Source organism: Pleurodeles waltl, chromosome 9 (assembly GCF_031143425.1).
Source record: "Pleurodeles waltl isolate 20211129_DDA chromosome 9, aPleWal1.hap1.20221129, whole genome shotgun sequence".
NCBI lineage: Eukaryota > Metazoa > Chordata > Amphibia > Caudata > Salamandridae > Pleurodeles > Pleurodeles waltl.
The window spans coordinates 238,239,510-238,266,823 of NC_090448.1; the positions used below are offsets into that span (position 1 = coordinate 238,239,510).

At 43.2% G+C, this 27,314-nt stretch overlaps 1 protein-coding gene across 1 annotated transcript in view; it reads left to right on the plus strand.

Annotated features, from left to right (window-relative positions):
• Positions 1 to 27,314, plus strand: part of ACAD9 (acyl-CoA dehydrogenase family member 9) — a 386,804-nt gene that overhangs the window by 74,754 nt on the left and 284,736 nt on the right. The window contains exon 7 of the mRNA XM_069206630.1: positions 20,282 to 20,456. Within this exon, the coding sequence (XP_069062731.1) occupies positions 20,282 to 20,456 (175 nt within the window). The remainder of the gene's footprint in view (positions 1 to 20,281; positions 20,457 to 27,314) is intronic.

Below are 27,314 nucleotides of genomic sequence, written 5' to 3' on the forward strand. Positions count from 1 at the left end.
CCAATTGTTGTCCACTTTTTGGTGGGCTTCTGTTAGGGTGTTTTACCAGCACCACCTTAAGGATTGGTAAATAGTTTGCAGTGGTTCGTTTTTAGAAAGTTGCCATTATTGCCACCACTTTACTTTTACATGGTGATTTTGTGCTGCCCACTGAATTACTTCATGGTATGTAGAAGTATCATCAAGTGTCTGACAGGGTACAGTTCAAAGATCCGGTCATCCTGTGGGTCCACCATATAATCCTTCCATGGATCATATCCCCTCCCCACATGACGTCAGTGGTCAAAAGTCTAAAGTGAAATTATAGTTAGGAATTGTAAGAATATCTGACTGCACATTTAAAAAACAAAACTGTAGAAATTCACTGAAAAACACAAAGATGAAAGGGATGTTATAGTTAGGTGGGAATGTCATGTAAAACATACCATTGGAAACAAACTAAAACCACTGAGATTTGGCAGTTATAGTTATCTCAAGTAACTACAACTCATAGTCTACAGTAACCATAACTATCTCCCCACCATGCACATTATTATCAACAGTGAGGCCATTTCAGGTGTGATTAGGAATGCTACAAATGTGTTCCGTATATATGCCAAGACTGATTTAATTTGAGAGGATGAAAGCAGTGCATGGCAAGGGTGCAATTTATGGCTGCTTTAGGGTACAAATTATAGTGTTTTTTTTGTTTTGATTCAAATGGTATGTTTTACATAACATTTTCACCTAACTATAACATCCCTTTAACCTTTGTTTTTTTTTGTCAATGAATTTCAAAAGTTTTTTTTGAATAATGTAAAGTTAGATATTCTTACAATTCCTAACTATAACATCACTTTAGCCTTTGTTTTTTTCAGTGATTTTCGAGTTTTTATTTTATTTTATTTTTTAACGTAAATTAAGTTGTCCATCATGATGCACGGTTGGGGGCTGTGCGCAGGGTCTGGCCTGAAATTGTCTGTTGTGTTGCGCCCATCCAAGCTTGCTGTCCCTGCCCACCCCCTTCCTTGCCCTCCATTGTCCAAGTCCATACTCCTGCCCCCTCATCCAGCCTTGTGCAGCAATTGTTTTGCGACTGTTCTTCCCGCCTTCTCTGCACAGTTAACTTGCTGCTCCTACCAATCTCCTCCCTGCCCTCTGTTGTCAGAGTCAATGCAGCACCCCCCTCCCTCCTGGCCTGCATGGTCCGATGTGCTGCCACTGCCCTCCAGTTAGCTTGATGTCCCTGCCCACTTCTCCAGCCTCCATTGTCTGAGTCTATCCCCCTGTCATTACCATCCTACTTAGCTTGCTGCCCCTACCTTCTTTCCCCCTGCACTCCGATGTCTGTGTGCATGCCCCTACTCCCCTCCTTTTGCCCATCATGTTCCATTGACATGCCACTGAGTATTCTTTTGAGGTGCCATTGCCCCTACTACCTGCCCAGCATGGTCAGGTGACTGCTGCCTGTCCCTGCCCTCTCCACCCTGTCTTCCATTGTCAGAGTTCCATGCCCCTGTCCCCACCGTCCTATCTTTCATGGTTCATTTTGCTGCCATTCCCTTCTTCCCTCTATACTCTGTTGTGCTGCAACTGCTCATGCTGCCAGCCCAGCTTGGTAAGTTTGGACACCCTAGCTCCTTTCCCCTGCCCTCGTCTAGGTGGACATCTTCCTCAGGGTCTGCACAATGCTCTTTAGAGCCCACCTCCAGGCATCTCTAACTCAGTAAACCTTAATGGCACTGAGTATAAGAGTGGCTAGGTGAGGGGAAAGGCTCGGGTAGGGGACAGTGGGGCAGAAGAAATGTGAGAAAAAAGGTTAGTATGCAAAGAACACCACAATAAATATAAGGCTGTTCTGGGAATGCTTACTTTGAGAAGTAGCGTTTTGCCAAGAAATGCACTTCAGAGAATTTCACTATTAGAATGGTTGAGGACTAGGATGCTGTTTAGGCAATTTGATTCAGCTCACACTGCGTAATATCACAGCAATAGAATTTCCTTAGGTCTTCATGCAAATACTCAGTTTTAGGCACTGTTTTATCTCTCAGACAGTCCTTAAACAACACAATCGCACTCAATCAGAAATGTCCATTTAAAGGTTATTAACACACATTCTCATCATATCATAAGTCTCATAATAGACAAAACTGAGCTTCCCCCCAGGGGCGCATAACTGTCACGTGTCAGAGAACAATGAGGAATTGGCTTTGTAGTCTCAAACAGCGGGACATTATCATGCAGTAGTCTTTATAAGTATGTGCAAACTGTTCGCCCCACGGAAGGGCTTACCGTTCAGAGAATGGCCTGCTCTGCAAGTAGCATGTGATAGATATGAGGACCGTTCAGGGTGATCATTAGGTCAGCAGGAGGGATGTCAGAAAACAAGACTCTGCTTGTCAGCGCAACACTCAGAAGCTGGGAGGCCGCTGCCGGAAGCAGTGCTAATCCACAGGAGGATAGGAGCTCCAACTCGAAGGAGGGCCACAGAATAGTGATCTGCTGTCACAGGGTGGGGCCACTTAAAATAGGTTGGACCACAACCAAGATGGCTGCCCCAAGGCAACTGGGAAATAGAGTTCCCAGAACTTCAACACTGTAAAAGAAACAGTGCCTTAAAGTACAGTGGAGAAAGTAACATCATTAGCATGCCTAAGCCCTCTAAGCATGACAGTTCAGCCACCAGCGTGCAGAGTGGAGTTTATCACAACCTTACTGAGCATAATGTTGAGCATCTTGGGAACAGGAGCTACCCATAAGGGAGCGCCAGGAGCTCTGTAAGGGCTGCACAGTGTAGGTGGCATGGGCCCTAGAACGTGCACTGCTAAAGCACTGATAGCCCTTTCTTGTCTGTGTCTAGCTCCAACCTCTCCTTTCTGCTCTCCATGATCCTTTGTGCATGGCCCTGCTCCCTCCCTCTGGCCCACCTTGGCCTTTGGGTTGCCACTAACCCTCCCGCTTGCCATGCATGGTCTTCTGTGCTGCCATAGCCCCCTCACACCTGCCCTGTGTGTTCAGCTTGCTACCTGTCACCCCCTTCCCTGTCCATGTTTATGCCATTATAGTCTCTTTTGCCCTCTGTGTTGTGGTTCCAGTGCCCATCCTGTCTGCCCTGCATGGTCCGCTTGCTGCTCCTGCCAGCCCCCTGCCTTCCATTTTCCACATGCGGCCCCTATCCCTTCCCTCTTGCCTCCTGTGGTCCTCCTTCCTGTGCTTCATGGTCCATTGTGCTACAACTCCCCCTTCTGTCCTGTCCGCTTCCTGCCCTTGCCTCTTTCTCCTCTGCGGTATGTCCATGTGCAAAGCCCTCTCCCAACTCTATTGCTTTCCATGGTCCGTTATGCTGCACTGCCCTCCCGCTTGCCCTGTGTGGTGTATTGTGCTGCTGCATCTCTTGGCGCCTGCCCTGTAATGTCACTTTGGAGACCCTGTCCCCCTCCCCTTCTATTGTCCTAATCCATGTCCCTACCCCATTCCTCCTGCCCTCATTGGTCCCATGTACCATGCTTGCCAACATTTTGAACTTGATAAGAGGGAGATTTTGAAGAAAAAAAAAAGAAATCTAGGTAATTGATTTTCTCCATTGACTTAGATCGAAAAAGAGGAGATTTTAGGAGGGGGATTGCTAAAATAAAGCCCAGTTTGCCTTAACAACATTGGGAGTCTTGTGCCTCAATCGAGTCTCTTGACATGTATGGTTGTGTACTGCTACTGCCACTCCTTACAATTTCAGAGGTCTGTTGTATTGCCACAGCCTTCCTTGGCTGTCTTGCTGGTTGATTTGTTCTCCTCCCCATTTTTCCCTGCCCTTCATGGTCCATTGTGCTGCCATTGCCCTTCCCGCCTGCCCAGCATGGTCAAACTTGCCGCCTCTGACCCCTCCTCCCTGCCTTCAGTTGTCCAAGTCTGGTCCCCTGACCTCAGCCTACCCTCAGTGTTCTATTGAACAACTAGATTCCTAACATTCTATATTTCTTACTAAAGTGTGGCACCCCTGTAGTCATCTTGATATGATCAAAACTGTTATACCTAAAGCATTTCCTTTAGAAATTATAAAAATGAGAGGGTCTTTTTCCTACAGAAATTATGGTTATTGCTCTAAATCAGCTGAAATGAGGACACATTTTCGGAGTTGTCAAATAGCGACAAAAGTGATTTTAATGACCGTACAGCTGGGGAACCAGGTTAGAGTTTCAGCGTCTGCTCAGCATCCTGTGATTCTGGGAAAATCACTTAATCTCTCCGTGCCTGAAACTAAAATGAATTTGTACTTGTTTAATGTAACTGATGCTCAAGTAAAGCACTCCAATATCTTTGGGTCAAGTCTGTGCCATATAAAACTGCAGAAGCAAAAAAATGCTTTGCAAACCTTTAACATTGGGCTGTACTTGGGCTTCATTTGGGGGATGTATGTGCTATGTTTGGGCTCTGTTTTTCTCTGGTGCCCGTCTTGTGAGATGTTTTTGTTATGAAGGTCCCTTATTTCCTCATTTACTGCAGTATCCTCAGTAGACAATGCTTAAGAGTTTTCCACTTCAGTTCCATCAAGATAATGTTCAGATGTGCCACACTTTCGGCATAACTTCAGAATGTTGGCACTCTAGCTGCTCATTAGAAAACTGTAGTAAAACTGCTGATCACCATATTGGGCTATTTCCAACACAAATGGGTGATACTTTTCCCATTTGTGTGAGGAAAAAACAAATTGCGGGTACCTACTTTTTGGGCCTATATTACTGTTTTGCACATTTTGCAAAACTAGGGCGGCGCCATAGCAATGTCAGCAGCACTTCAGTGGAGGACAACACTGAATGATCATTGGCAACCAACCACCACTCACCACTGATTGATCGTAGCCATGTGAACCATTAGTCACATGATGCAAGCTGACTGAGCGCAAAACGCGCAGCATGGCTGGGCATGATTGGAGAATAGGATTGGCATGTTAATACATGTGTTGGAGCAGCATGTGTGTAAGTTTGTAACTGTTACTAACTGCAAGCACCTCCTCCCACGTGTACTGCCACCCTAGCTGAGGTGGTGCGATGTGTTTGAGGTACAAGGCGGTCAAACCATTGGCAGTCATGGCAAAAATTATTGACCAGCTTAAGAGCAGTGTTTAAAAGTCTGATGATGCGCACGTGGTCCTCCTCTTTGTCGCCTCCTCTCTGACTTTGCCGTGAGTGAATGACTGTGAAACTTGTGTTGTGACGTAGCAGTAGTAAAGTAACTGGACTGACACACACTGACTCGACTCAAGTCAACTGACTTGTCTTGCATGGTCGATCCATTGGCAGACTCACTTGAACATCCCTGTGTTGAGCAGGCAGCCCGCAGGCGTGTGTCAGTGTGAGACTAATGTCCCTGTAGCCTTGACTCTCTGACTTCCTCATGGTGGTTGTTTTTTAAATGTACACTGCTTGCTTGGATGTCGTGTTATTGTTTGAAACTTGAGACATCGACTCGACATTGTGTGTATGGTGTAGTGTAGTCTGGCAGGACACTGATTGGGGGCTAGGCCCGGGTAGTGCCAGTGACGTGAAGTGGCGTTCTCATGCAAGTCCAGAACCACCATGGCCCGGGCTATAACCAAGGCTGATGTACCCTGGCAGTGTATTGGTGGGTCGGGGCAGTGGCCTGAAATCTGGCCTGAAATCTGACTCCCCCCTCTGCGCTCACACAAGTGAGTCCACAGGAGGGGCACGCCACACAGGCTGGCCAGTGTAGCCTAGCAGGACCCTTTGGAGGGGGAGGGAAGGGAGGTTAGTGGGGGGGTGGTTAGTGTAGACAGTGGCCTAATTAAAGTGGCTTCTCTCTTGTTGGCAGATGAGGCGACGGGGTACTGGGGACTTTGGCCAGTGAGTGGCCAGAAGTAGCTCCGCCATCCTCCACGCTATCGAGTCCATGGGCCAGCAAAGAAGCTACTTCTTGGCTGAAGTCAGGTGCTGTAGTCACTACAATACAGCCAGGTAGCTAGGGGTGATTTTGCTGTGAAAGTGCACCTAGCTCGATATTATTGCACTCGGCTACACCCGCTTCCTGTTGTTTGTGCATGCCAGTCAGTGCTGGTGGACTGGTTATGTGCAGCAATACTCACCCATGTTGCATCGTCGGCCCAGGGCAATGAGCTTCCCTTGACCCCCGCCTGACTCATAGACTGGGGCTGATTCTCTTGCCTTCTAAGCAATGCTGGCCAGTAGTGGCAGCACCGAGTCCTGTGTTGGATGGAGGTCACAGGTTATTTGAACTACAGCTTTATGCACAACCATGTTTCCATCAAGCAGTTTCTTCTCACACCACAAATTTCTTTCACAAGTGACGGTGACATTTTCTCCCTAACCATTGGATCTTGGCCAGGTGCATGCATTATGCAGATTGTTGTTCTCTGTACCTACAGTGGTTTCAAAACCTGGACTTCCATGGTATGTCATATGCATTTGTAAAGGCTCTGTAATTGCAATCAATCAAATCTGTTACCTAGGAGTGGGCACACAGTTAAACTACAAGACCCTTGTGAGATTTTACTTAGCCTGGTGATTTCAGTAATGGTTGTGCAACATTTTATGCAATGACTTGTGGAAACCACTCCATATGTTATATATGATATAATTTGTCTCGCTGATTTCTAGGAAGGACACGTGTGTGTGTGTGTATATATAGATAGATATATATAGATCGATTGTTTGATGGCATGTGCAGCTGCAGATACACTTTGCTATGCACAGGTCCTGCCATCTAGTGTTGGGCTCTGAGTGTTACAAGTTGTTTTTCTTCGAAGAAGTCTTTTTGAGTCATGGGACCAAGTGACTCCTCCTTTTTGGCTCCATTGTGCATGGGCATCTACTCCATCTTAGATTGTTTTCTTTCCGCCATCGGGTTCGGACGTGTTTGTTTTCACTCCGGTTGTTCGAGTCGGAAAAGTATTACAAACTCTCTAAGCTGTGAATCTGCAGCGGAACATGACACGAACAGATGTACACTGGGTAAGTGACATTTTCCATATATATATATATATATATATATATATATATATATATATATATATATATATATATGTTCGATGGCATGTGTAGCTGCAGATACACATGCTGTGCACAGTCCGCCATCTGGTGTTGGGCTCGGAGTGTTACAAGTTGTTTTTCTTCGAAGAAGTCTTTTCGAGTCACGAGACCGAGGGACTCCTCCCATTTCGACTCCATTGCGCATGGGCGTCGACTCCATCTTAGATTGTTTTTTTTTCCGCCATCGGGTTCGGACGTGTTCCTTTTCGCTCCGTGTTTCGGGTCGGAAAGTTAGTTAGAATCTCGGAAAAAAACGTCAGTATTGTTTGCGTTCGGTATCAGGTTAGTTAGAACAAATCGACACCGAATTCTGAAGAGCTCCGGTGGCCCTTCAGGGTTTTTTCGATCCCCCGTCGGGGCCTGGTCGGCCCGGCCACACGTGACTTCAAGGCTGATGGAACGGACCCCATTCCGCTTCTGCCCAAAATGCCATAACAAGTATCCGTATACGGATCAGCATCTGGTCTGTAACTTGTGCTTGTCTCCCGAGCACAAGGAAGATACTTGTGAAGCCTGTCAAGCGTTTCGGTCGAGAAAGACATTAAGAGACCGAAGACTGCAAATGGCGTCGACCCCGACAGGACAAGAGCGTTTCGAGGAGGAAGAAGAAGCTTTCTCCATCCACGAGTCGGACTCGGAAGAGCTCGAGGCCGAAGAAACGCCAAAAAACGTGAGTAAGACGTCGAAACATAAGACTCACGAGAAGTCAACAAAAGCCCAGGGGACGCCACCGCCAGCAGGCCCATGGCTTAACACGGAAAATAGGTGACCGATCATCGGCACCGAAAAAGGGCACGCTTGTGGCGAAGTCATCCGACTCAGGTCGAGATACCGCCACACAGCAACCTCTGACCCGAGACAGCGGCTCCGAAAAAATTCGGCACCGAGACAGCGGCACCGAAGAAGTTCGGCACCGAGACACCACGGCGAAAATAAAAAAGGTTTCTTCGGAGCCTAAAAAGACGTCCGAAAAAGTTTCGGTTCCGAAACATCCTGCCTCGGAGCCGAAAACAGGTTCCTACACAGAGGAACAAGGGTTAACCTCCCAAATGCAAAAGCATAAATTCGGAGAGGAACTTGAAGCTGTAGAGCCAGACTATACACAAAGAAGGCTCCACATTCATGAGGACACAGGGAAGATAACCACTCTTCCCCCAATTAAAATAAAAAGAAAACTTGCCTTTCAACAAAAGGACAAACGGCCACAGGCAAAAGTGGCAAGGAAAACCACTCCACCACCGTCTCCACCACCATCAATACACGCATCACCAGTAACAACTCCATCACTGATGCACTCCCCAGCTCATACTACAATGAGTCAGGATGATCCCGATGCATGGGACCTTTACGACGCGCCAGTATCCGACAACTGCCCAGACTCGTACCCTGCAAGGCCGTCGCCACCTGAGGACAGTACATCTTACACACAGGTGGTCGCAAGGGGAGCTGCTTTTCACAACGTCACCTTGCATTCCGAACCAATTGAGGATGACTTTTTGTTTAACACCCTATCCTCCACCCATAGCCAGTACCAAAGCCTACCTATGCTCCCAGGAATGCTAAAACATTCAAAACAAATCTTTCAAGATCCTGTTAAAGGCAGAGCCATAACTCCAAGGGTGGAGAAAAAATACAAGCCACCGCCAACAGATCCAGTTTATATTACAACGCAGTTGACACCGGACTCAGTAGTTGTCGGGGCAGCTCGTAAGAGAGCGAACTCTCATACCTCAGGGGACGCACCACCTCCAGACAAGGAGAGTCGCAAATTTGATGCTGCGGGCAAAAGGGTGGCAGCACAAGCAGCAAACCAATGGCGCATTGCCAACTCACAAGCACTTTTGGCAAGATATGATAGAGCTCATTGGGATGAAATGCAGCATTTCATAGAACATTTACCCAAAGAGTTCCAGAAAAGGGCGCAACAGGTGGTGGAAGAAGGACAAAGTATCTCAAATAATCAGATACGGTCTTCAATGGATGCAGCAGATACGGCTGCAAGGACAGTAAACACTGCAATAACAATAAGAAGGCATGCATGGCTGCGTACTTCAGGATTCAAGCCGGAAATTCAACAAGCCGTGCTAAATATGCTCTTTAATGAACAGCAGTTGTTTGGGCCGGAAGTCGACACTGCTATTGAGAAACTCAAGAAAGACACTGATACAGCCAAAGCCATGGGCGCACTCTACTCCCCGCAGAGCAGAGGCACTTTTCGCAAAACACCTTTTAGGGGAGGGTTTCGAGGTCAACCAACAGAAACCACAACATCACAAGCAAGGCCCACTTACCAGAGCCAATTTCAGCGGGGAGGTTTTCGGGGGCAATATAGAGGGGGCCAATTCCAGAAGAATAGAGGAAAGTTCCAAAGCCCCAAAACTCCTCAAAATAAACAGTGACTTACAAGTCACACAACCCCATCACATAACACCTGTGGGGGGGAGACTAAGCCAATTTTACAAACATTGGGAGGAAATAACAACAGACACTTGGGGCTTAGCAATTATCCAGCATGGTTATTGCATAGAATTTCTCAAATTCCCTCCAAACGTCCCACCGAAAACACACAGTATGTCAAAACAACATATAGACCTTCTAGGACTAGAAGTTCAAGCATTGCTACAAAAAGAAGCAATAGAATTAGTACCAAAACTACAGATAAACACAGGAGTTTACTCACTGTACTTTCTAATACCCAAAAAGGACGACAGTCTGAGACCAATACTAGATCTCAGAACATTAAATACCTACATCAAATCAGACCACTTTCACATGGTTACATTACAAGTCGTAATCCCACTGCTCAAACAACAAGACTACATGACAACACTAGACCTAAAGGATGCGTATTTCCATATACCAATACATCATTCACACAGAAAATACCTAAGGTTCGTATTCCAAGGAATACATTACCAATTCAAAGTGTTGCCATTCGGAATAACAACTGCGCCAAGAGTTTTTACAAAATGCCTGGCAGTAGTAGCTGCACATATCAGAAGGCAGCAAATACATGTGTTCCCGTACTTAGACGACTGGTTAATCAAAACCAACACGCTAAGACAGTGTTCACAGCACACAAAATATGTCATACAAATCCTCCACAAACTAGGTTTCTCTAGCAACTACGCAAAGTCACACCTTATGCCGTGTCAAACACAGCAATACTTAGGAGCGACAATCAACACAGCAAAAGGGATTGCCACTCCAAGTCCTCAAAGGGTTCAAACATTTCACAATGTAATACAGGCCATGTATCCAAAACAAAGGATACAAGTCAAAATGGTAATGAAACTGCTAGGCATGATGTCTTCATGCATAGCCATTGTCCCAAACGCAAGGTTGCACATGCGGCCCTTACAACAGTGCCTAGCATCACAATGGTCACAAGCACAGGGTCAGCTTCTAGATCTGGTGTTGATAGACCGCCAAACATACATCTCGCTTCTATGGTGGAACAGTATAAATTTAAACCAAGGGCGGCCTTTCCAAGACCCAGTGCCACAATACGTCATAACGACAGATGCTTCCATGACAGGGTGGGGAGCACACCTCAATCAACACAGCATCCAAGGACAATGGGACATACATTAAAGACAGTTTCACATAAATCACTTAGAACTGTTAGCGGTATTTCTAGCGCTGAAAGCATTTCAGCCCATAATAACCCACAAATACATTCTGGTCAAAACAGACAACATGACAACAATGTATTACTTAAACAAACAGGGAGGGACGCACTCGACACAGTTGTGTCTCCTTACACAAAAAATATGGCATTGGGCCATTCACAACCGCATTCGCCTAATAGCACAATTTATTCCAGGGATTCAGAACCAGTTAGCAGACAATCTCTCTCGGGATCACCAACAAATCCACGAATGGGAGATTCACCCCCAAATACTAAACACTTACTTTCAAATTTGGGGAACACCTCAAATAGATCTATTTGCAACAAAGGAAAACTCAAAATGCCAAAACTTCGCATCCAGGTACCCACAGGATCAATCCCAAGGCAATGCTCTATGGATGAACTGGTCAGGGATATTTGCGTACGCTTTTCCCCCTCTCCCGCTCCTTCCATATCTAGTAAACAGGTTGAGTCAAAACAAACTCAAACTCATACTAATTGCACCAACTCCTACAGGCTGAACCACCGCTTTTGGGGAGATAACTGCTTACTAGTCTATGCACAGCATGTGTATCTGCAGCTACACATGCCATCGAACGGAAAATGTCACTTACCCAGTGTACATCTGTTCGTGGCATTAGTCGCTGCAGATTCACATGCGCCCACCCACCTCCCCGGCAGCCTGTAGCCGTTTAGAAGTAGATCTTAAACATTTGTACATTTGTAAATATATTACTTTAAGCTTCATTATGTACATACGTATTCACTCCATTGCAAGGGCACTATTACTAGCATACACAACTCCTACCTCACCCTCTGCGGGGGAAACAATCTAAGATGGAGTCGACGCCCATGCGCAATGGAGTCAAAATGGGAGGAGTCCCTCGGTCTCGTGACTCGAAAAGACTTCTTCGAAGAAAAACAACCTGTAACACTCCCATGGGGACCCCTTCCCATTTGCGACTGGGTTACCATCCACTTCAAGTGGATGGTAACTGCGAGTGAATGCGGTTGCAAATGGAATTACATTGCATTGCGAGTCGCAAATAGGAAGGGAACACCCCTCCCTATTTGCGAGTCGGAAATGCATTTTGCGAGTCGGTTCCGACTCGCAAAATGCATTTCAACATAGCAAAGTGGCTTTAGCGACATGCAAACGGCGATTTTCGCTGTTTGCGAGTCGCTAAAGCTTTGCTACATCTAGCCCTAAATCTTTACATCAAATCAGATCACTTTCACATGGTGACACTTCAAGACGTGATTCCCTTGCTCAAACAACAGGACTACATGTCAACATTCTTAAGGATGCTTACTTCCACATACCCATACATCCTTCCAACAGGATATACTTAAGGTTTGTAATCCAAGGCGTACATTACCAATTCAGAGTGTTACCGTTCGGGATAACAACTGCACCAAGAGTATTCACAAAATGCCTTGCGGTAGTAGCTGCACATATCAGGAGACAGCACATACACGTATTCCCTTACCTAGACGATTGGTTAATAAAAACCAGCACTCAGCAACAGTGTCTTCAACACACAAAAAACGTCATAGAAACCCTTCCAAGCTAGGGTTCTCAATAAACTACAAAAAATCACATTTACAACCGTGTCAAATACAACAAACTTAGAAGCAACAATCAACACACAAAAAGGGATTGCCAGTCCAAGTCCACAAAGGGTACAAGCATTCCAAAATGTAATACTAAACATGCACCCAAACCAACACTATCAAGTGAGGTTTGTGATGAAACTTCTAGGCATGATGTCTTCATGCATAGCCATTGTCCCAAACGCAAGATTACACATGCGGCCCTTACAACAGTGCCTAGCAACACAATGGACACAAGTACAGGGTCAACTTCAAGATCTAGTGTTGATAGACCGCCAAACATACTCCTTGCTTCAATGGTGGAATCCTATAAATTTAAACCAAGGGCGGCCATTCCAAGACCCTGTGCCTCAATACGTGATCACAACAGATGCTTCCATGGTAGGGTGGGGAGCACACCTCAACCAGCACAGCATACAGGGACAATGGGACGCTCAACAAAGCCAGCTTCATATAAATCATCTAGTACTACTAGCAGTGTTTCTAGCATTGAAAGAATTTCAACCGTTAATAGCCCACAAACACATTCTTGTCAAAACAGACAACATGACAACAATGTATTACATAAACAAACAGGGAGGGACACACTCATCACAGCTGTGTCTCTTAGCACAAAAGATTTGGCATTGGGCGATTCACAATCACATTCGCCTAATAGCACAGTACAAACCAGTTAGCCGACAATCTCAGTTGGGATCACCAACAAATCCACGAATGGGAAATTCATCCACAGATACTACAAACTTACTTTCAAAACTGGGGAACACCACGAATAGACCTATTTGCAACAAAATAAAATGCAAAATGCCAAAACTTTGTGTCCAGGTACCCACATCCTCACACCAAGGGCAATGCGTTATGGATGAGTTGGTCAGGGATATTTGCTTACGCTTTTCCCCCTCTCCCACTCCTTCCGTATCTAGTAAACAAATTGAGTCAAAACAAAATCAAACTAATACTAGTAGCACCAACTTGGGCTCGCCAACCATGGTACACAACACTACTAGATCTGTCAGTAGTACCTCATATCAAACTACCAAACAGACCAGATCTGTTCACTCAACACAAACAACAGATCAGACACCCGAATCCAGCATCGCTCAATCTAGCAATTTGGCTCTTGAAGTCTTAGAATTTGGTCATTTAGACCTTACACAAGAATGTCTGGAGGTCATTAAACAAGCTAGGAAACCTACTACAAGACATTGTTACGCAAATAAATGGAAAAGATTTGTTTATTACTGCCATAATAATCAAATTCAACCACTACATGCGTTCACAAAAAACATTGTAAGCTACTTATTACACTTACAAAAATCAAAGCTAGCTTTTTCGTCCATTAAAATACATCTCATAGCAATATCTGCCTATCTGCAGATTACACATTCAACATAACTCTTTAGAATCCCGGTCATAAAAGCATTTATGGAGGGTCTAAAGAGAATCATACCTCCAAGAACACCACCAGTTCCCTCATGGAACCTCAATATTGTATTAACACGACTCATGGGTCCACCATTTGAACCCATGCACTCTTGTGAGATGCAATACTTAACCTGGAAAGTAACCTTCCTAATAGCTATCACATCTCTTAGAAGAGTAAGTGAAATACAAGCATTTACTATACAAGAACCCTTTATACAAATACACAAACATAAAGTGGTTCTACACACAAATCCCAAATTTTTACCAAAAGTTATATCACCGTTCCACCTAAATCAAACTGTGTAACTCCCAGTCTTTTTTCCACAACCAGACTCGGTAGCCGAAAGGGCATTACACACATTAGACATCAAAAGGGCACTAATGTATTACATTGATAGAACAAAACAATTTTGCAAAACAAAACAATTGTTTGTAGCCTTCCAAAAACCTCATACAGGGAATCCAATATCCAAACAAGGCATTGCCAGATGGATAGTTAAATGTTTTCAAACCTGCTATGTTAAAGCAAAGAGAGACATGCCTATTACACCGAAGGCACACTCCACTAGAAGGAAAGGCGCCACGAATGGCCTTTCTAGGAAATATACCTATGACAGAAATCTGTAAGGCAGCCACATGGTCTACGCCTCATACATTCACGAAACATTACTGTGTGGATGTGTTCACAACACAACACAACAAGCCACAGTAGGACAGGCAGTATTACGAACATTATTTCAAACAACTTAATCTCCTACAGGCTAAACTACCTCTTTTGGGGAGATAACTGCTTACTAGTCTATGCACAGCATGTGTATCTGCAGCTACACATGCCATTGAACGGAAAATGTAACTTACCCAGTGTACATCTGTTCGTGGCATGAGACGCTGCAGATTCCCATGCGCCCTCCCGCCTCCCCGGGAACCTGTAGCCGTTTAAGTTGATAATAATTACATATATATTATATGTTGATAAAACTTGTACATTTGTAAATTTGAAAATATATATATAATTTTTTACACACATTATGTACATACATACTTACTCCATTGCATGGGCACCTTTACTATATACACAACTCCTACCTCACCCTCTGTGGGGAAAAACAATCTAAGATGAAGTCGACGCCCATGCGCAATGGAGCCCAAAGGGGAAGAGTCCCTCGGTCTCGTTACTCGAAAAGACTTCTTCGAAGAAAAACAACTTGTAACACTCCGAGCCCAACACTAGATGGCAGGATAATGCACAGCATGTGCATCTGCAGCGTCTCATGCCACGAACAGATGTACACTGGGTAAGTGACATTTTCCATATATACACATATATACACTGATAAAGGTTAAAGGGATGTTATAGTTACTTGAAAATGTCATGTAAAGCATACCATTTGAAACTAGCAAAACCACTGAAGGGGTCCATGCATGTCCCCATCATTGCCCTCTTGTTTAGCCTGCGTGCTTGGCTTGCTGCTCCTACACTCCTTCCCCCTGCCATCCGATGTCTGTGTGCAGGCCCTTGTTCACTATCTTTTGCCCACCATTCTCTATGAATGTGCCACTGCCCCTTCTGTCTGCTGAGTGTTATGTTGAGCTGTCACTATCCTTCCTGTCTGCCCATCATGGTCAGATGGTTGCGCCTGTCCCTGCCCACCCTGCCCTCCATATTCCTTTGTGCATGGTCCTGCCTCCTCCCTCTTGCCCACCATGGCTGTTGTGCTGGCTGTTTCTGCCCTGTCCACTTGCCACCTGCCCTCAGTTTCCACGTGCAGGCCTCAATCCCCTCTCTGCCTTCCGTGGTCCGCTGGTGTGGTAAAGGCATAGATTTTTTCATTTTAGAGCACCATATTCTAACATGTTTGTGCCATCGTTTACATTATTATTATTTGCTGGTCTAGTTTTGTGCACAGGAACTTCAAGCCAGTGTCCACCCTTGGCTTTGATCTATCTGATAGTTTTCTGATTTGCCCATCTCTATAGAACAGCGCACATGGTGTGCTAAAGTAATTTCATTCACACATGAGAGCGTTTAGAAATGTGAGTGCTTAGGAGATTTGCTGCACAAAAGATTCACTTGCATTGTAAGGCATGCACACCATTAAAGATAAATGTCACTTTTTAAAGTGCATTTGAGTGATTGTCATGGATGAAGTGCGTGGATTTCGAAATTGTGGATGGTTTTGCTTCGGGGAGCAGTGATTAATGGAGTCATTTTAAAACGTGGACTGTAATATCTGCATTTGTAAAGCAAGCATTCACATCATTGGCCATTGTGGCTGGTAAATAAGATGTTTGTTGGTTATGAGATATGTTCTTCTAAATAGGATTCCCTACTAGCACACTTCCTTATTTCACCTTTAATTCTGATCTGCTTTTGAGGCATTATGTTTGCATCTTTGCTGAAGAGTAGTGGGACCTTGCATGAAGTGAGTGACTGCTTTTCCATGTCTACTTCCACTTTTAATCTGCGTAATGCAATTAATCATTCCGGCACTAAATTATACATATTTGGTTAAAATAGAAACTAGACTTGGCTTCTAAATGTTTGCATTAACGTATTATTACATTATTTGAGTGTTCGAGGTTTGGACTACTTTTTGGGCTTGGATAGGTTCATTTTGGGCTTTCTTTTGAGCTTTAGTTGTTACACAGCTTTGGGCTTTGGAAGGCTTTGAAAATCTGATAACGCTGATCACCTGCGAGTCAACTGACTGTCTGCTGCTGGTGTTGAAAGTGCATGTTTCAGTCTACATGTCAGAATGTTTTCCTGAAATAAAAGATGAAGTTATTTGAGAACGTATTTAAAATGTGTTCTAATTTTGTGTTCTACAGCACTAACCATAATTTCTATGACAAAATGAAACTCCTAATTATTTCCTTTCTAAATGCAAATGTTTTAAGTTTTAACAGTTTGATTCAATCAAGATGGCCGCAGGTGTGTCACACTTTTGTCATACGTAAGACTGTTAGTGCTGTAGTTGTACTTTAGAACATTGTGGGAGGCTGCAGAACACTGGATAATCGACTGACAGGCTGCTCCTGTTGAAGTACATGTTTGGCCACTAGGTAGTTATAATTAGGACCTAGTTTCTAAAAAACATTTTTTTACTTCCGTATTTCTTTGGTGCTGGTTGATGAATCTCCACGAAGTTTTCCCCAGAAAATTGCCAGTTACGTCAGCTGCTGTCTGGAAAGTTTCAGGGTGATCCGTCATGCAGGGACAGAGAAAAAAGGGGGGTTTCCAAAATGCTTTTTCCACATTCTATTTTCCATAGAGATTTTGAACAGCGATAGCGCCTGAACCACTGGACGGAATTATTCCTAATTTGGCAGAAAGGTAGCTCTTGGTCGAGAGAGCGTTTTTTTTTATTTTTTATTTTTTATTTGATGTCATTCCATTCAGTAGCTTTTGAGGAATTAAAGAAAATCCAAATTTGTATTTATAGGAACGCGAAGGCTCGGCAAACCCTCCCGATCTCATGCTGAGATCTGATTGGAACAAGGAAGTGTTGGCAGCCATCCTGGGACTGAGTCCCAGAAGAAAAAAACATTACAAAAAAAAGAAAAGGGATCAGGGTACGGAGACTTTGGCCCACCCTGCACACAGCTAAAAAGCATTATTTTTAAGGCATTTTGCTGCGAGTCGCGGCTGGACTGGCAAAAAACTTAAACAAAAAAAAAGGGGGGGGCATGCACTTGATAATTTTGGGCCAACTCATGGCGGCAATATCATTTTTAGTGCAGGGCAGCCCCTCGCAGCCACAGGGACTGCAACCTCTCCGGGCTTTTGTCAAACAAAATGCGGGGAGGCCAACCGGCCCGCCACAGATCTGGGGACTGTCAAATACCAGGGGCTTTAAACAACTGTAACGGGGGTGACCCACCCCCGACAGCCCAGGAACCGCCATTTCCCGGACCTTAATTCAAATTAAATGCGTGGGCGGCGCGTAGTCCCCTTAGCCCACCATCTCCCCAGGGCTATTTGAATCATTGGGGCTGGGGGGGGGGCGCGTGGCTCCCCCTTGTGGAGCCAATGATGACCCTGAGGGACACCACCCCCAGGGCCAGCTCCTGCTATGTCCCGGGGTACCCACCTCCGGGACACTGTTTGCTTTTGCCTGGTGGGAGCTGACAGCCCTCACCAAGCAAAAGCAAACAAAGTCTGGTTTCGACAGTGGGAGCTGTCAAACAGCTGCTGTTGTTAGAAAGCAGAGTTTTCATCGGTTTCCCTGCATGCAGATATGTGTGCATGTAAACAAATGAAAACATTGCTCCCACAATGGGATGGAAGAGAGAGAGAGATGGTCATTGCAATGGTCTCTCCATGCAATGACTTCAAGGCACAGTAACGTATCACCGTTGACATAATGGTTAAGGTCACAGACCCTCACACTGAAAGTTTAGGGTTCTAGTCCAGATGTGCCTGTGGTCATTTTTGTACTTTAATTTGTGTTCAACTTCAAAAGCTTAAGTTCATAATGAAAGGTGATCTCACTCTTCTTAATTTACATATATATTTCCCTTTTCAATTTGTCCAGAAATATCTAAGTATATAATTCACCAAGGCCTAAATAAAAGTCTCTATCTCTTTCTGTCTCTTTCCCTCTCTATTTTCAAACACCATCACCCACTAACACCACCACTCAGACTCTTATGCATCCACTCACAGACCCACTCACAGTCCTACTCAGACCCTCACGCACCCACTCACAGACCCACTCAGACGAACATAAACACACTCACAGACCCACTCACTGACCCACTCACTGACCCACTGAAACTCTCATACACCCACTCACAGACCCTCACAGACACTGATGCACCCACTAAGACATTGATGCATCCACTCTCACACCCAGACACTCTCACTCCAAGATACACCCTTGCACACTTAGTGTCACACACAGAGAGATAGACCACGGCCATCTCCCTCCACACACTGCCAAAGTGCTGTGCACAGCGTGGGGTTGGGTGGTTGGGGGAATGACAGAGGCCATGCATGGTGATGGTTGGATTAACATATAGTAATGAAAAAACATAGAAATTCACTAAAAAAACAAACCATAGTTTACATGGACGTTATAGTTAGGAAATAGAATTTAAAAAAACTTAGAAATTCACTGAAAAAAAACAAAGCTTGCAGGGATGTTATAGTTAGGCTCACATTTTACAAACGTACCAACCATAGAAATTCACATGTTAGTTAGTTATCTTGAGTAACTATAACTCATGCCCTAAGGTAACTATAACTCGTGCCCTTGCCATGCACTGCTAATTAACCAAAGAAATTATGTCAATCATTACATCCTTGACAACCTCATTGATGATATCAATGTAATAGTTGCAGTAAAATATTTGACAGAAAAATTGTGCATGGCGGGAGCGCAAGTTACAATTACCTTAGGGAACGAGTTATAGTTACTTGACAACAGGTGAATTTCTATGGTTTGGTACGTTTAAAATGTGAGCCTAACTATAACGCCCCTGTACCCTTTATATATATATATATATTTAGTTCAAATGCTTAATACCCTGGTGTGGGTTGGCAGCGACAAGCACAGTGTCATTAATATAAATCAATTATATAAAAAAATTACAGCTCATTCCCGTGCTCAAGTATATTGCCATTTTTGTTGGTGGTTTCAAAAGATTACGGCGTTTTACCTCTCCATAGAGTCTTGTTCACAATAGAAAATAAAAATCCTTTCTCTCGCTTTCTTTTGGTGTAAAGGGTACTTAACATAAGTGAAGGACAACGTGTTATATTATAATTGAAGTAAACAAAGTACTAAATGTATTTCATTCTAAATGTATTTCTGAGAACTTCTGATACATTTTGAAAATCATGTAATCATTTTGCGGTTTCATTAAGAAATGTAATTCTAACGTTTTCTATATAACATAGCGTTGCCCAAGTGGGCTATACAAGCTATTTAAGAAAGCTTTTTAATTTCAAACCAGGTCCCCCGAAGTGGGGCGGGACGCCATCCATTTATCTTGTCCATCCAGTTCTAATCCACATTCCAAAGTAATGATGGAATAGTTGTTACATAAAAAAAGTGTGTAATAGCTAAAATGTCATTTTACAGTATACTCAGTAGATACCAGTTCTCTGTTTTTTTATATGCCAATAAGTAAGATGAATAACTAGCGAACCAGCTCCTCCTTATTCAGGGTAGTGGGCTCTCTTGTTTCAAATCTAATAATATATTCTGATTTCACTTTTGCGTAAAAAGCGGAGTCTGTCCCCTCCTGTAGGGTAGGTTACATCTTTAGCTATTCCAAATTAGAGAACACGATCGGAATTGCTGTCATGAAATTGTAAAGAATGGTTTGATTTAATCTTGTTTTTTAATTCCTATTTTCATTCCTGTTAGGTGTTGCAGAACTTGTTTCTTCTCCGGTCATTTTAGTAAAATTTAAATTGCATGATTGCTACAACTAGTTTTCTTTCATCGTAGCCGCATATTAATGCAAGAGAGGTTGTTACACTTAACTTATGTCTAACAGAATGTGTCACAGACATTTACAAGTAGTAAAGAACCATTTTTTTCGTTTCTAATTTTTGCTTTAGGTCTGGATATCAAATGGGGGCTTGGCTGACGTTTTCACTGTTTTTGCAAGAACTGAGGTGATAGATAAAGATGGCTCAGTAAAAGACAAAATCACAGCCTTCATTGTGGAAAAGGCATTTGATGGAGTCAGTCACGGCAAACCAGAAGATAAACTTGGAATTCGAGGATCTAACAGTAAGAAATATTTATGTTTTGTTAAACTTTGCCTAGCTCTTTAGATATGTTACTAATAAAGAACTTAATATGTATAGATAAATAGAATTTAGTATTACAATCTTCCACAGTAGCTCAGTACATCGTACTATAAAAGTGTAAGTATTTATGGGGATTATGTAGCATAAACCTAGCTGTAAGGCAACTGGGCATTGTACCCATATGAGGGTAGAAGTAAGATGCCTGAGAGAGGGTGTGGGGACAAAGAGAATTATCGTCTGGACTCCATCTTGATGGATAAACAAGTATGATGTGTTTCTTGGGTCTTTGGATTCATCATGAAGGAGCCTTGAAGATGTTGAGTGGAGAGGGACAGTTAACACTCTGTAAGAGCAAGAGAAGGTTGGTCATTGTGTCTTCTCCTTTCTGCCGATTCTTTTCAAAATATTCTGTACATGGCATGCAACAACGTTTGGGAACTTGACATGGTCCAAAGGGGAATGTAATGGTAAAGACCTCATCATTCCATCATTGTGTTTTAGAACTGCTAGGGCTCTGCAGTTGCTTGAATGCTCTCAAGAAAAAATGGAAAATGTTTTGAGAATCGTGGCTGGGAATAGGAATCCACACTTCTTCCCAAGAAATTACTATTACTGTATTCTAGGGGAAAAGGGGGATGTGACGCTCCTGTCGTCATCCAGAACCTTTCCCAGCAACGGTACTGGTTCAAGGAGTAGTTCCTATAGTAAAATACAGTATTATATTAGTCCTAAATTATCCCTTTATTATGTTAGATTTTTAAAACTGATACTGTTGTATATTCACCTCTTACTACACCCAAATTGTTAACTGCACAAACTGCTTTCATGTTGTTGTCCATTGATGTTGGTTAAACAGGGGCTTCCCACCCATTGTCTGTGGGCTGAGATCTAGCAACTGGTGTATAGACAATGCGGAGACCGTAGCTTGCTGAGAACAAATGGGAAGCTGCTCAGCATACTCTGCAATCAAAAAAGCAAACCAGCTCCCACATGCTGTAGTCATCATGAACGTGGTGAGCACACCTCCAGGGAATGCAGAAACGGAGTTAAATGAAACAGCACATGGTACAAATTGTACAACTGAAACAGATATAGCTAAGATACAGAAAGTCAAGTGACAGAAGAGGACTGATACTTTTGTGTTTTCATAGGTCCAGACTTATCCCTTGTTATTTCAGGTGCCAATAATGGAATAGCAAACCAGAATTGCACAAATGGCCAGAGCTGAGTCATTGGCTGGTGCAGATAACTAGGCATTACATTTTTAAAACATAGATGCGCCTTTTTTCAGAGACCTGTGAGGCATCAGTGGCTTGACACGGATGAGTTTGAAAAGTAAATTGCAAGGACAGTGGAATAGGCATATAGGCTTCAGGGAAAATTGTGCTTTCATGAAAACTACAGACAAGGTGACACGCGGTGCGGGGGTTGGAGTAAAATGAAAAGGTGTATATGTAGAACATAATTCTGTTACCCAGACTTCAGGCTTTGGGATAGACAGCCATGCCCAAGTGTGACCATAAACAAATTGTAAGCACTGCCATTACTCTACGAAAGTTTGTCAAAAGTCATGGTTTCAGTAAATGAAACACCAACATTCAATGCACATTGAGCATTCGGTAGAAGCTTTGTCCAATATTCGTGTTTCCTCTAACTGAGTCATACTGTGGGAAATGTTGACATATTGTTTCAGCTTTGTGTCCTGTTAGTGTTTGGATATCTGGAACCTTTCTGTGACACAAGCTGGGGCAGAGTTCATATGCTCAGACTCAGAATTACAACAAAAGATACATTGTATTGCATTGGAGCACTTACATAGTGTTTCATACCTGTGAAGAAGCTATAAAGCATCTCAATGTAGATTGCCTTCCTGGCATCGTGATAGGCCTAAATGGGAGGTGTTGAGTGAAGTATGCGAGTTTCAAAGACATGCTTCAAACACAGTACAGCCAACATCGATTCACGTAAACTTGAGGTATGGAAGAGAATAAACATAGCCATGAATACCTAATTTTTTGGAGTGTTTAATGTCCTATAGCATCTAATGTCTTAAGATTGTGACTGTCATACAACGCAGAGCATATGGACTTGTGGAGTCCACTAGGGCAGTGGTTCCCAACCTTTTGACATCTGTGGACCCCCATTTTATCACTACTGGAACCCGGGGACCCCCACTGAATCATAATTGGAATTTGGAGACCCCCCACTAAGTCATTACTGAAAGCTGGGGACCTAATCTGTTAATATTATTTATTAAGACCCCCTGAGGTGGCTTCGCGGACTTCCAGGGGTCCCCGGACCACAGGTTGGGAACCACTGCACTAGGGAAAATGTTATGAATGCATCCAGAAGCGACCAAGACCCAGTCACTATAAGCACTGTTAAAACAAGAATTAGCAAAACCAATAGATCTCTCTTTTTGGGATGTAATGGCTTTCCCTATTTGACCTATGGTTCTTTTGCAATGCTATACACCATTAGTAAAAAGAAAAGTACTTTGTGGGGCTACTGTACAGCATCAGCAAAAAAGGAGAAGAAAAATTTGTATCATGAAGCAACACCTCCATAGCATATGCCTGTCATAACACGATCGGTGCCCGCATCATTCAGTAGGTGCTGACATGCATGATGAAGTGTGCGCATGCGTAATCATGCTTGCATGTGCATACTGAATGACTCAAGTGTTGTTTTGTTTTTTATGTATTGATTAAAGATATCGGATTCCACAGGGCACGGTAAATTAAAAAAATAAGTTTGCAATTCTGCTAAAGCACATTTCAACAAGGGGAGCAGCCTGGCACCAAATGACAGTTGCTAGGTCCTCCAAGAACTGTAAAACATTAAAAAAGTTAAAATAACCTTCAGTGGTGGGTGAGCACCCAAGGAGCCGGGGGGGGTAGAGCAACAGGGAGTAGTTGGTGAGGATTAAATAATTATAAATCTGGGATAACTGAATGTAAAACCAGCACACAGGGGAGACAGCAACGCTGAGTGCAAGTATCTGCAGTGGGGGGAAAGCACAGAAGAGAGAGAGTAGGCGGGGCGAGAGCAGCACAGAGTGTGAGGCAGATATGTGGTGGGGGGGGGGGAGAAGCACTGAGGAGAGTGCTGAAAAGCACATGCACTCTCATGGAGTTTTTTTTGTTAACATTTTTGTTACACAATGCGAGCAGGTACGACATTCAAACTTCGAAATTTCAAATCATGATAACAAAACATGGGAGAAAATCAATACAATACAGTGCAGTGATTCATACTGAGTTTTGTAGTGCTTCTTTACATAATACTAATTCTAGTGAATCATAAAGGTTTGCTAAATCAATATCCATTGAATAGGATTACATTCTGGATCAGATTGATTATGAAAGTCTCTTCCCAAATGGCATGGTATTTCCGTGTGACCCCGATTCTTTGTGCATACAGAAATTCTTTAGCTTGGACTGCTCTAATTTTCTTTTCCCAAAGATCATATGTTGGAGCTAGGGGGTCTTCCATTGTTGTAGGATAAGGGACTTGGATATCAAAGTTGCAATAAGAAAGTAATGTTTCGTGTATTTGGAGAGCCCGGGATGATTGGATATACCCTAAAGAGCCCCCAATAGTTCTGGTGCTAACGCTACCTGTAATTTCGAACTAATCGATTGAAAAATATTGGCCCAAAAATTAGTGACAGCAGAGCAAAGATAGCAGACATGCAGGCAATCCCCTCTTCCTCACAATGTCATCAGAAGCAATTGCTTGGAATTAATGGGTCCATCTTGTAAAGCATCCACTTGGTGAGGAATGACATTCTCTTAAAATGTGCGCCTCGTAAGGCTTTGGAGGAAAGGTTATTATAATGTTATGGGGATCAATCACTCAAGCTGTAGCTGCTGCTATTCTGCTTAGAGCAGGAGGGAGAACTTTCGCTGGCAATTCCTCTAGAAGGATCTATACCAGTTACTGACCCCTATCTGTTTCTGCACGCAAATGGCTTGTGTAATTTTGAAAGATAGTGACTCAGCTGGAAATTGACCTAAAAAACCCATTGATCGGATAAAGTGAAGAATCTGGCGATACGAAAAGCTTAAACGTGATGGAATAGCTGGACTGCTACTTTGAAGTTATGTCCATGATATAACACTATCTCCTATAAGCTCTTGTAGCTTTCCCAGCCACATATTTTCCCTGTTGTTTAGGGCTTTGGTAGCAAGAGGAAGCCCAGTAGCGACAGCTTCTCGTAGGGGAATAGTTGGATGGATCTGAGTAAAATGATAGTTCAGTTAAAGTTCTACACCTCTGGACCAAAGAAAATTTGGGATCTTGTATCTAGTGCATTTCGTAAGCCATGACATTTTAAGAAAATGAGACAAATAAATATTGTTCTCAAGAAGCATCTGTTTCAAATAGAAGTTTGAGTCAACATAATGTGTGGAAGAAGCACTCACAATCTAGTCTAGATAGGTCTCCGCATAATACTTTTTAAAATGGGGTAAGACTAGGCCACCATCCTATTTAGAGAGCTGCACTGTCTCCAACCGAGTGCAAAGTTTTTTTTTTTTTTTTTTTTTACCCAGATCAATTCACATAGTATTATACTGAGATACTTGAAAATCTTTAAAGGAGCCTTGATCATAATGGTAGCATGTATAAATAAGAATAAAGGTAGTATCATCATTTTGATCAAGGCAATGTGGACGATAATTGTTAGTGGTGAATTCTGCCATTTAAGCATGAGAGCCTGTCCTTTCTTGAGTGTAGCGAGGGAGTTAAACGAGTTAAGGTCGGACATGTTGTGGGTGACATAAATGTCTAAGTATCTGAGAGGATTAGAAGTCCGATAATTAGTTTGCATCTCGGCTGGCAACACTGAATCTTGAGCATTAAACAGAAAAGCCTCAGATTTGGATTTATTAATCCAATTGCCTCCCAGGTTGGAAAACGTTTGGATTTTGCTAAAGGCCTTTTCAATATTCTGAAAATCGGCTGCAAGGTATAGGATTGCATCATCTGCTAAATGTTTTAGCTTGGGGGCACCTGGCATCGGGGATTTTGTAGAAATATCCTGCCTCAGGGCCAAAGCCAATGGCTCAATAAAAAGAGCAAAAAGAACGGGAGACAGAGGGCATCCGTGCTGGGTCCCACGGCGTATTGAAACCTTACTGATTACTTGTGAATTGATTAAAGTGTTGGCCTCTGCCCCTCGGTAAAGATTGGGAAAAAAATTGACTATTTTGCTAGGAAACTTAAATTTGCAGAGGATTGCAAAAAGGAGCTCCCATTGTACAAGGTCAAAAGCTTTTTCCTCATCTAGCTTTATTACAGCTGCTTTAATTTTATTTGCATTGTAATAATCGATTGCCTGAAGCAGAAAGTTTGTGTTGGTAGAAATAAATCTTCCCGGGAGAAAACTACACTGATCATGTAGGATAAGGATCTTAAAATCATTATTAAGAAGACTAATAGGGCGATAAGAATCAGTTTTTTCCACAGGTTTGTCTTTCTTAAGAAAGCTGACACTAACTGCCCGGGTAAATGAACTAGGTACTTTTTCCCCATCGAGTATTGCATTAAAGAGTGCGGCTAAGTTCGCCGAAATCTGGTCGGACAGGTTTTATACATGGAAGACCATCTTCCCGGGAGCTTTTACCATTTGGAGAATCCCTAATGGCTTCTCCCACCTCTGTTTGGTGATTAGCTGCAGCAGTGTAGATTGGAGCTCTTGGTCGAGACTCGGTAGAGAGACTGATCCAAGATACTCATTAATGAGCTCATCGCTTGTAGCTGACTTGGGAGTCTAAATATTTGTATAATAATGTGTTAGAATCACCTTCCCTATCTCCTTAGCCTGGTCGACCATACGCTCCTGGGATTCGTCAAAAATGGATTTGATTAAGGGAGCGTTCTGACTTATTTTTAATATAATGTGCCAGGAATTTACCTACGTGCTCACTCTCGTCTTAATATTGCTAAAAGCATGTATTATGATTAACAGTCTCTTGTTAAAAAAAAAAAAAAAAAAAGGTTCTTCAATTGAGTTTTAGCCTTATGGAGTCCATGGCTTTTGGTCACCAAGTGCCTGATGCAGGCGTGTGGCATAGTTGAGTTCCTGCTGAAGGCTGTTTACTTTTTTCTTCTTGACTTTCCTAAGAAAGGCATTAAAAGCTATGGCTCCCAGACGGCAAAAATAGAGGCAGTTGCTTCATTTCTACTTAGAAGCTCGAGCAATTGATAATTTGAGTGCAGAAGTCCAGCCTTCATTAGTTAACAAAGATTTATCCAGAGACCACCCGGGTCTTTCTTGCTGCTGAGCAGAGAAAGATAGTTGTACCAATGGAACGGAGTGATCCGAAAAGGGGTTGGATATTATATCAGAATCAACTCTATACCAAAAATGAGATACTAGGAAGAAGTCGATCCATGATGCAGAGTTAAACCTTTCTGAAAAACAGGTAAAACATTGCTCTTGTGGATGATCAAGCCGCCAAGGATCCTGTAGAGCCAGATCATGAACAAATTTTGTCAAAAATGGATGTGCTCAAGGTTTGTTTTGTGACCGATTTTTTTTTTGCCAGGGGCATCTAGATTCATATCTTGAATAATATTAAAGTTGCTACTGACTACGAAAAGGCCAGGAAGTGTGTTTAAAAGGTCAGATAGACTTTGGTCCCTTAGAAGATGAAACTACATCTCTGCATAGAAACTTGAAATGTGCATTAATTGCCTTCCTACCTTAATGCTAACAACTATCCATCTTGCTTGAGAATCCCGATGGACCTCAAGGACTTCTCCTTGGAAGTCCCGTGTGAGGAGAACTGCCACCTAACGGACTGCCACATTAGCAGAAGTGAAAAAGGAA